We start from the raw sequence: 11516 nt of genomic DNA, 5'->3' as shown, positions 1-11516 counted from the left end.
GATAAAGTAAGAAGATCAGTTTGTTCGATGTTTGGGGTCAATAAGACTCAAACGACTTTGCAAATCTATTTATTTACACGTAAAACAACAAAAACAAATGAGGTAGGTAACAATAATAAATATATGTAAAATAAAAAAGAATTTGGTGTAAAATGTATTCCTAAATATTATAAATACCACAACTCAACCATCTTATCTGAATACTCGATCTTGAAAAGGTTCAAATTCTCTCAAAAATACAAAGTTCGATCAATTATATTCTATTTTTACGAACAAGTGAGTAATAAAACTTAATTTCTAATGCAAAACTTGCTTATGGCACAGTAAGTAGTACAATTACTGTTGGAAAATCTACAATTTACAAGTATTACACACTTCCGTAGTTTCAAAAGAATTATTTTTTCGCTATTAAAAACATTCCAGAGAGTCTATTAGAGTATGGAGAAGAAATTACCTAAGGTCTATAAAAGTAATTCTAAATATATTTTATTTAAATGAAGCACGGATAAATGAGGGACATACACCAAAGAAATTTTGGCAAGGTTAAACTGTTACAAGTCTAATACTGGCTTTTTCAAATTATTTATCTACCAGTTCTAATCCACCAACAGGAATAGGAGGCATACTGATAATATTATACAAGGGCAGTTCAAACGATTTTGATAAATATGGTTTATTGACTTTTGAACCTATTCGTACCGATGATGACTATGAGGACATGAATGCTGATGTCTTTAATTGATGGTTCGGATAAATAATAAATTTTCTTCCTAAGAACTATGTAATAGTAATACAACATACGAGGTCCGGCTATTAAATAACAAAACGTGTTACGGAACAGGGTTTTATTATAAGAATTATTCTGCATTCGAATGCTCTCCCTCAATATACACCCCTCCCTTTGCCACACACCTTTCCATACGTTCTTTCCATTGATCGAAGCATTGCTGGAAGTCTTCTTTGGTGAAGGTCTTTAGAAGCTCTGCCGTTTTTTGCTTTACCACTTCCATCGACTCAAATCGGGACCCTTTCAAAGCACACAGGAGTCAGATTTTTTGGCACCAACTTCGCTCACAATTTTGTCATGTGTTATTCCTGGTGTACAAGTTTTCTAACCGTTTCTTTATCGGCGTTTACAGCCTCGGTAACCATCCGGATGCTCATTCGATGATCTGCACGCACAATTTGTTTGATTTTTGTCATTGTTTCCGGAGTTGAAACAGTCGCAGGGCGACCTGGGCGCTGGTCATCTCCAGTGCTCTCTCGGCCGTCACTAGAGCGCTTACACCACTCAAAAACATGCGAACGAGATAGAGAATTGTCCCCATAGGCCTCTTGCAACAATTTATAGCACACAGTTGGGTTTTTTTTCAATTTAACCAGAGATTTGAGATTAATACGTTGCTGCTGTTTTTCGTCACGAGTAAAAACACGTTCGTTTCAAACCACTACTGCACAAATACTATAATAGTGACGGAAACGTGTTTTGGGACGTGCATAGACAAGATAACTAGAGACCCAACGCACTAGTCGTTTTTTACCCCACCCGTCTAGGGCGACCTCTAGGCGCGCTGCTTCGTTATTTAATAGCCAGACCTCGTATCACTCTAAATTTTCACACAGAATCAAATGGGCACAAAAAGATTTACGGATTATTAAGTTCCATCTCAGTTCTGTGGGTAATTAAAAAAAAATAGAGACATCATTGCGATAAAGGAAGGAATTTCAAAAACAAATATTTTTTTTAAAATCAGTTGTTTCAAGCAGTGGTTTTTGGAGGGTGTAAATAATCTAAAACCTGAAAGGTAGAAAAAGGCGGTAAACCAATATTGAGTCTTTCATTGTAAATATTGGCTACAACAGTTTATCTTTTGATTGTGCTTCTAATTTGGATTTGTAAGAAGTAGCTCCACTTATACTGGTGATTTTTCATTTTAAAATTATTATTTATGAACGTTACCTGTTCAAAAGTCAAAGCTGTAGGTGTATTTTCAACATACCATGTGGAAAATTGGAACATTTTACAAAATGCACTTTTTTACCTTCAGCTGTTTAGAAGTAGATTATTTGAATGAAAATATAAATGTACATCTACTTGCTACTGTTGCATTCATTGAGTGCCCAACAAGGACTGTACGGCGGATGACCCATCAATCCGATGTTTTGACTGTTCAAAACAGTTTTTGTTTAACTGATATGTGGATAATGATTCTTCTTCTGCCATTGGTTTCCCTGACTTTTTCGAACACTTCTGGCAAACAAATGCTGGTCTACCGTACATAGTTGACCGTTCTAAGTTACTCTATTGGAACGATAGTGATATATCCAGTTATTTCGAAAAAATAAGTGACTATTTGCTTCGAAGCGCCTCGTGTGCTCGTTTTGAAAAGCCCATGCATTCGATTGTTGTTTAGTTTTGGGTTCATGTATAGATCAATGATTTGTTGCCTATCACGATCTTATAGACGTTTTATTAAACACCGCGATTGAATTTTTTTAGTATTTATTTGCACCGAGCTTTTTGTTAGCGATTGTCACATTATGCGATATCCAACGCGACCAAATCTTTTCAACAGCCAAATGTTCATGCAAAATTGAATGTATGCGAGTAGATCTAATGCTCAAGTAAGCCTCAATATCATGGTATGTCCTATGACGATCAGCTTACGCACATCATCGATGTTTTGTGCTACAACAGCCGATTTTGGACGACCTTTACAAAATTCATCCTGTAGCAAAGTGTCACCATGATTGGATTCGGAAAACCAGCGAAACACGGTGGCAGGAGATGGTGCTTCACCACAAAAAACTGAAACGAGTTGATGGGCAAAATGCTTTTGTTTTAATCCCATCGATAATCATAGAACATCATCGCACGAAAATGTTTGAGATTTAATTCCATTTTTCAACCAAGATGAACGTTTCATCATATAAATGTTATTTTATACGGAAATACTGGAGTTATATTTGAAAAAAATATGTTAACTGCGTACTAAAAGAAATGATACGCCTATGGATTACGAATGCTTCATCATTTTATCACTCTCTCATTCATACAAATAGACTTAGGCAAATCATAGCCATTCTAGCAAAACCACTATCAGATACAACATTGAGTAGTTTAGTCGGATCCCTGTGTTTATAGAAGATTCCATGGGAAAATCCTCTATTTCTAATTCTGTTACTTCGTCAGTATCATTAATACAAACAGTTTCTGTAGAAATTGGATCACAGTTATAATTAGAACACACTGTAACATTGATATTTTCGAAAAACTTGTACATATCCAAGCTAAAATCACAATTTAAAGAATTATTTGCTACCACAATTTCTTTAACGTTGGGTAGATTTTTATAAAGCGTTTTAAAGTTAAAACTGGTTAAATTATTATCACTGACATCGAGAACTGTCAACAAATTTTGTACTGCGTATTTATAATCGAAATTTATTTTGTTTATTGAATTTCTGTTCAACCATAGATATCTTAGTTTCTCCATGTGGCCGAAATAATCAAAAAATTCGATGTATTCGAATAAATTATTAACTAAATCTAATATTTCTATATTATCCAAACCTATGAAACCATAGGGTTTGACTGTTTTTAAGAAATTATTACCTAAATGAAGAGATCGAAGATTTTTCAGACCGTTAAATGAACTTGTTTGTACTTCTGTTAAATTATTATAACTCAATTGTAGATCTATGAGACTAGTTAACTGCTTAAAATTATATTGAACTAAATAACTAATACTGTTGTGGCTGATATATAAAAAATGTAAATTTATTAAATTATTAAAAGTATTTGGGTGGATATTGTGGATTCTGTTGTGTTCTAAATACAGAATTTTTAGGTTACGTAAATGCCTGAACATATTTTCCTCTAATTTATCCAGTTGATTATAATTCAAATAAAGATATTTGAGATTATATAAACCGGAAAAAGCTTCCGAATTTATAAAAACGATTCGATTGAAACTCAAATTTAATACATCCAAGTTTTCTAGATCTAAAAATAAATTGTTGGTTAATATTTTAATATAATTTGTACTCAAATCGAGATGCATTAACCTCTTTACTCCCATAAAACACATAGTTTCCAACATTTGTATACTATTATTATGTAAAATTAATATTTTTAATAAAAAAAATTTCTCGAAAGCGTGTTTTCTTAATACCCTAACACCGCAATTGTGAAAATCCACTATGGAAATATTGTTCAACTTCGGGAAATTGAACGTTGTCTCGTCGAGGATATCCAAAGAACAATTTTGGCATTTGAACCAATGAGTGCGATTAAGAGGAATGTCGAACATGTGAAAAAAATTCATATTGGCATTAGAACAAGTCATCTGTTGTCCTTGGAGGCTAAGGTGGAATTTGCAAATTGGAAACTCTTCAAAATTCGTTGGAACTGCTAGAGGTAACAATAAAGTTGATATGATAGGTAACCATTTTGCCATTGTCCTAAAAAAAATATTTTACCCTTTATCTTAACAAAAATCTCATCATGTAGCGGGTGCTCAATTAAGAACGTCTGTCGGCCTTATTATATACAACTTCAGGGAAAAATTATAACAAAAGTGGCTTCGAGAACCACGTAGAGAGTCTTGGACTAATTTGGGGCTGAAAGCTGGCCTTTTGGCCAAGGTTAGCTGCCTTATGTCTTCTTGTGGCAGTCCAGCTACTGCATTGGCCACTTCTAGAAGTCTCTACCAATAGGTTGACTATCACTTTTCGTATCCATTTTCAGGTAGAATTCTTGTTTGTTGTTAATAGAGATGTGTATCGATTGATGTTGATGGTTAAGTGATTAGTATTGGTTAGGTAGATAACTTTTTTAAAAGTTGGCTACCCCTAATTATATAATTAATATTAGCTATAAGATTTTACTACGAAAAAAGCAATTTCTGCAATTTTTTAATTCTTAGACCTCTTTTACATGATTTTTTTGAAACGTTATCTTAATTTCAGGTATCTCTAAATTGAAATTTCGTTTAAAAGCTTATAATATTAACGTTTCGACTATTTTCAGCCTTTATCAAAATTCTCAGTGTCAAATCATATTTCGATAAAGGCTAAATCTAATCGAGGCGTCAATATTATATGCTTTTAAACGAATTTTTAATTGATAGAGACCTAAAATCAAGATAATTTTACATAAAAATCAGTTTCAGTTTTTTCCCAGTGACTTGCGCATAACTAATTGCATAATTAGTGGCGCCCTAGGTGTTCGACCATCATTTTTTATATCTACATGAAATCAGTCGCTGACGGGTGGATAAGACAGCAGTTTCAATTTCTGTCATTGAAATAGTTTGTATTGCTTATCGTATTCTTTCAATCATATCATCTCTTGTCGTGGGTCTATTGGTGTAAATGAGATCTTTTATTCGATCCCACAAATAAAAATCAAGGCAAGATAGGTCTGGATATTTGAAGTTGTAAGAAAATTCGTTCTTGTGATATGGTCGACGACCGTTCTTAGTTGCCCACCCGGTATATACATTCAAAAATTATTCATATTATTTATTCAAAGAAAGTACATAGAAAGATTCACAACAATATAAATATTGGTCTCGTGTTTGTATTTCTTTCATAATAATAATAATAATATTCTGACTACTAAATATTGCCCAAGGATGAATTGATTAGAATAATGGTCAACATTTTAGCAATAGCCAACATTGTTTGGTATTATATAAAGGAGATTATCGCACCGTAGTCGATTTCTCAAAGATGACTTAATAGCTTTATAATTACTTTCTACTTATATATATATACTTAGGGTTTGCTCAATAAAAAATTTTCGTACGCCGTCCGTATTCAAGATAAAGGGCGTTGAAGAAAAAAAATAAACACATTATATTAAGATTTCATCAGAATATGGTTTGTAAGTTGATACATCCAATGAATTTGTTTTTATATTCAAGTTTACTTGAAATTTTGCTTAAAAATCTTATATTGATAAAGTTATGTTCAATACTACTTGGTACGAAACGTGCAACTAGCGCCATCTATGAGAGTCAGACATAAAAAACTATTTTATTGGATGTACCGGCTTCCAAACCATATTCAGATAAAATTTCAATACAATGTGTATATATTTTTTTCTTCAATCTCCTTTATATTGAATACGGATGGCGTCACGAAAATTTTTCTCTGAGCAAATCCCAAATATTTTTCAGTTTTCTATCTATCCTAGAGACTGGATCACCTTTTCTTGAAATACGAGGTTGAAATTTCATGATAAATATAATAATAAAATAATCTCTATGTGGAGTAATTTTACAAGAAAATTTATATATCTAATTTGCAGTCTTTGAACACAAAAGAGGATTTGTTTCAAAAAAGACAGTATCTAAAGACAAATAACGAATTGTTTTTGAAATCAAAAATCCCTGAAGAAAAATAATAAACTGTTTTTGGAAAAAACGACAGTTTGTTTTTGCAAAAGTCAGTCTTTAAACAAACATAAACAATTGTTTTTAAAATGAAAAGTGTCTAAAAATAAACAACAAACTGTTTTTGAAATAAAAAGTCTCTAAAGGCAAAAGAGAGTCTATGAACACAAATGAGGGTTTGTTTCAAAATAGAGAGTATTTAAAAACAAATAACGAATTGTTTTTGAAATAAAAAATCCCCAAAGAAAAATAATAAACTGTTTTTGGAAAAAACGACAATTTGTTTTTGCAAAAGTCAGTCTTTAAACAAACATAAAGAATTGTTTTCGAAATGAAAAGTGTCTAAAAATAAATAAAGAACTGTTTTTGAAATAAAAAGTATGACAAAAGACAGTATCAGTATACTTTCGGAATCAATTAGTTTATGTTTATTCAAAAATTAGGACCATAATTGTGATATATTTCTACGACAAATGGCCAAGCCTTCTTTATCTGAGTCATTGATTCATCACGGTATATGTGAGTCTAATTGTAAAACAATTTCTTGTAGGTAGTTCAAATAACTTCGTATCTAATAATATGAATTTATAAATAATGTATTGTTGTTGAAATAATTCAATCCATTATAAATAACCGTTGTGGTTATAATGCGGTACCAAAAAGTCAACTTTAGAAGCAGACTTACCATGTGCTACCATCTATTTGAATAAGCACTAACATTGAGAATTTCAATAGTCATCTTAGCTCCTCCGTTGATCTGGACAAGGATAAGCTGAACCTACCTTCCAGGAAGAAAGTGCTAAACATCGACCCAAGCAAGTTTTCTGTCTTTAGAAAATTGAACTTTAAGATCTGATCTTCTAATGTGTCTTAAAAGGAAAGACGTCGATCGATGTTTTATGAGTTCTAACTCATAGAATCGAAATACAGACTCCAGCTAAGATGTAGGAAAACAAAATAAAAAGTAGCAAAAAATATATGGAGTCAATACTATTGGAGTTATACCGTTAACAAAAATATAATAGCAAATAGTCGGTAATTGAAGGTAAAATAGTAAAATAACCGAATGGAAACCTTAATATTTCTATTTTTCAGCCTCCCAAGACATGGTGAAATCTATTAATCGGATGTCGAATAGCCTTAACCGGTATATTATTCTAATTATGCTTTTTAGACCTTCAATATCAGCGGCTCCAGTTAGATAAGCATTGTCTTTCTAATATCTTCTAAGAAAATAATATAGAGACGTTGAGCAAGGAGATTTTGGGTTGCTACTCAATTTTTATTGTCGAATTATTTTTTTTTCATTCTGATTGAGGTATATTCAAAACATGTGATTTGGACGCATCAACCGCTTCTTCAGGTATAGAAAACCGTTGACCTCGTCACTTGTTTTTGATCTGCAGGAATAAGAAGAAATCATTGGGTGCCAAACAAGGACTGTATGGAGGATGACTTATAAATAAGATGTTTTGGCTGTTCAAAATCTTTTGTTTGAACTGATGTGTGAGAGCTCGTATTGTCGTTGCGGAGGATAATTCGTCTTCTGCGATTGGTTTCCCTGATTTTTTCGTATACTTTTGGCAAACAAATGCTGGTATACCATTCAGAATGTTCAGTTATTCCGAAAAAATACGCGACCATTTGCCTTGAAGTGCTTCGTGCGCGAACAACTTTTGTTTTTGACCAAAATGAATGTTCCAAGTATCTGTGAACAACTCAAATAGCACTCGTATGACCACACAAACTCTATGATGGTAATGTCAGATTTGACATATTCACATCAGTGTTGCATATCTCAAAACTTAATTAACAACCCTCGTATAGTTAATGAATAAATTGGGTGTTGTGGTTTATCAGGCTCGTTTGTTTTTCAATAAAAAACTCATTGAGAAGACTGCCAAGTAGAGGGTAGGTATAAAGTTTTTCAATGACCCTAATGGTGGGTCCACACGATACAGACTTCCATAAAATTCTAAAGAATTTTGTCTGTGCAAACTAGACAGTACAGACAAATGTCGGTGAGATCCAAAAGTCGGAGTATGCATGTAAGTGTGCGTATTTGTCGTAGATAAGAAATTTAAATTTTTAGAAGACTGAAACTTTGGGAAAATGAAAGTCTGAAGTAATGAAAAGTCTGTACAGACATTCTATCCAAATGTTTGGGTAAAATGTTTTACTCCGACTTCATAGTCTCTACAGATATCTGTACGAACAAAAGTCTGTATCGTGTGGACCCACCATAATTTTAATTTACTGGTTAAGTTTATTGCAGATTTTTGCACAACTCTGTATATTATAATATCAATAACATATTTTTAAAATGCCTTTAATTTCATCTATTTGAATTGAATTTACCTTTGTTAAGTAATAACAAATTTTCAAATGTACTTACCCTTATTTAAACTAATCACCCCGTTCTTCTATAAACAATAAATTAACTTCTACATCATGAGGTTTTACTGAGAATATCTTCAGTGTTGTTACTCATTCAACAAAACTTTTACAACTGACCGACGAACACAATTCTGCGTCGTATTTTTTCGTTGGAATCGCTCGAAGATTTATGAAGAAAAAGAACCGTGGTACTAGATTCGATGTATGTGGTTGTGGTTCTCTCTCTCGATAGACCATTTACCTTTTTAAAAGATCGTTGTTTACCACGGCGTGCAGTGCGGCTGTAACATAATAATCTATCCAAGGTCAAGCTCTCTTGGTTCTCTGGTTGCTCTTGCATGGGAATCGAATTTCTCAAATATAAGACGAGAGTTGGGAAAGACCTACTTTTTTTAACAGATCGACAAAAATAATTCGTAAAAAAGTTACTGAATATTATTTTCTATGCAGATTACATAATTACAATAGTAAGTTATTTAAATAACAATTAAAAATTTATAACTTTTGTGTCTTTTTTTTATTTATGGTCACTTTAGTTCATAGTGATAAGGCATCCAATATCAATTGCAGATTATAAAAACTGGTTCGAAACCCTTGCCGATAATTTTGTTTGATCTATCTACCATAGGCGTAGATACCTCATTATATATATTTAATACTTTTTAAAATCTTATGCGAGAAAGTATTTGTTAAAAGACAATCGAATCATTATAAATTGGAAGGCATTATACGCAGTTATTTAGACAAATGCACTTAATTGTAGTCCTACTTAGAACTTGGAAAAAATCATTATTATACCTTGTTAACTTGCTTCAACTGAATATTAAATTATAAAACTTCAAAAGACGAGTAAAATGTACCTGTCTGTAAGGGCATTTGGTTTAAACAGGGTACCAGACGTGAACTGAGACGTTTTTTTTTCTGGAAACGAAATTTCAAAGCAAAACAATAAAGGAAAATGAATTCTTTGCAAATATAACAAAATAACAATTCCAGTATCTTTATAACTAATCATGGTAGTCAGAATCGTCTGAACTAGAGTTATGATTAGATTGAATTATGATGGGTTGTAAAGAGGGTGGTACCACATACTCATCTTCTTCTTTTATAACATGTTCAACACAGTTTATCCAAAGCTCTTGGTGGTCTACTGCTAGAGCTTTCTTTACGAGTTCTACAATCTCTTTACTCAGTTCCGGAATTTGATTACATTTTCGTGATTCTGATTTTACGTTTGCCCATATTAACTCTATAGGCTTAAATATGCAATAGTAAGGAGATAGTCTGAGAAGAATATGACTTTGTTCTTTAGAACATGGCCGATTCAAACAGCAATTTTTACTATTATCAATCCAACCGGAATTTACTACATCGTAACTGTCAAAACATCATCTAGATAAATTATGTGTCCATTAGAACTTCGGTAGTCTTTTATCTAAAGCAAATAATTTTATCGTCATCGAACGATCTTTGACGATTCGGTTATTGGCTTTAGTTTTTTGTGTTTAAAACTACATGCTAACAAATTTTAACACAATGTTTCTAAACCGGTATGATTGTATTCTGGATAATCTGCTACCTTTTTTTGTATTACTTCTAATGTCGCAATTTTTATTATAAACTATAAATTGTCCTACGTATAAAATCTTGAGTAGCTGTGTCAACTGATTTCAGTTCTTCTTTACATATTTTTCGGTTCTGTGAATTATCTACATCAACCCCTTTCGTGACTACTCGATAAATATCTAAATCTTTATTCTTAAATTCATACCTGTCTTTATTCTCACCACACTGTGCAATTTCATTGTCTTCATTCGTCCATGGTCTAATTAAATGAATTTCACCAAGCGACGCTACTGCTTATCGTAGACTGTCTGGCAGGAAGATTTCGAAAAAAATGTGTACATTCTACCAATAGAAATGCATTTATATAAGATTCAATTTTTTCATTGGTAAACAGTGGATATGATGAAATTGGACACACATTCATCAAGTCCACGTGGACTGACGGTTTGTTAGATATTTACTGAATTTTATACGAGGAATAAGCATTATTTTTCATTTCTTAATTTGTTATTTATGAAATATTGATCGTTCCTCGTATAACTGTCTTCTGCAATTTTGGAAGAACTATAACCACAACACATAAATATGCTTAAATATTTATTTATATAACTACAATAACCCTTTTTTTGAGTAATTCCTATTCCACCACCATTTCTTTGTTTCTTATATACTTCTTCATTTTCAATTTAACTTTATGTAAAGGTTCCTGCAAGCTTGAACGTTCCATGTATTGTTCATAGCTAACACAGAATTCATCGGTGACAAATTTTATGAAAAAATCAACAGCATTTTCTCGTTCGATCTCATCCAATATCAATGATGATCTTAGATCCAGTGAACAAACATTTTATATGTGTCTGACGAGCATTCGCAACGTTATATATTGCTTCCTCCAACAAAAAATGTCATATTCGTCCATGAAAGCATATTTTCTATGATTCTTTTCACAAAAGAGTTCTAAATCTCTCAACAATTTGTCTCATTTAATGTCCGGCAAAGCCTCGTCTTCATTAATGTCTACCAAAAGTTTTTCCAAATGAAATTAATACACTTTACTTTGGATCAGTTCTTAGTCTATTTAAATGGATTTCCTCCTTTCCTCTAAAGTCTATGTGGTGGTTGTTTTTCGAACTTTGTTCACATTGGTACACT

At 32.3% G+C, this 11516-nt stretch overlaps 1 protein-coding gene across 1 annotated transcript; it reads right to left on the bottom strand.

Moving 5' to 3' along the window:
- Positions 1-53: 53 nt before the first annotated feature.
- LOC130892581 (insulin-like growth factor-binding protein complex acid labile subunit) lies at positions 54-9017 on the bottom strand. The gene is made up of 2 exons (XM_057798050.1): positions 8797-9017; positions 54-4464 (listed from the first exon to the last, which is right to left on the bottom strand). The coding sequence occupies exon 2, from the start codon at positions 4458-4460 to the stop codon at positions 3075-3077; it is 1386 nt and encodes a 461-aa protein (XP_057654033.1). The 5' UTR covers positions 4461-4464; positions 8797-9017; the 3' UTR covers positions 54-3074.
- Between the last annotated feature and the right edge of the window lie 2499 nt (positions 9018-11516).

The sequence above is a fragment of the Diorhabda carinulata genome, chromosome 4 (genome assembly GCF_026250575.1).
Source record: "Diorhabda carinulata isolate Delta chromosome 4, icDioCari1.1, whole genome shotgun sequence".
In the NCBI taxonomy this organism is placed as follows: Eukaryota; Metazoa; Arthropoda; class Insecta; order Coleoptera; family Chrysomelidae; genus Diorhabda; species Diorhabda carinulata.
This window is presented reverse-complemented; position numbering and strand designations above follow the sequence as displayed.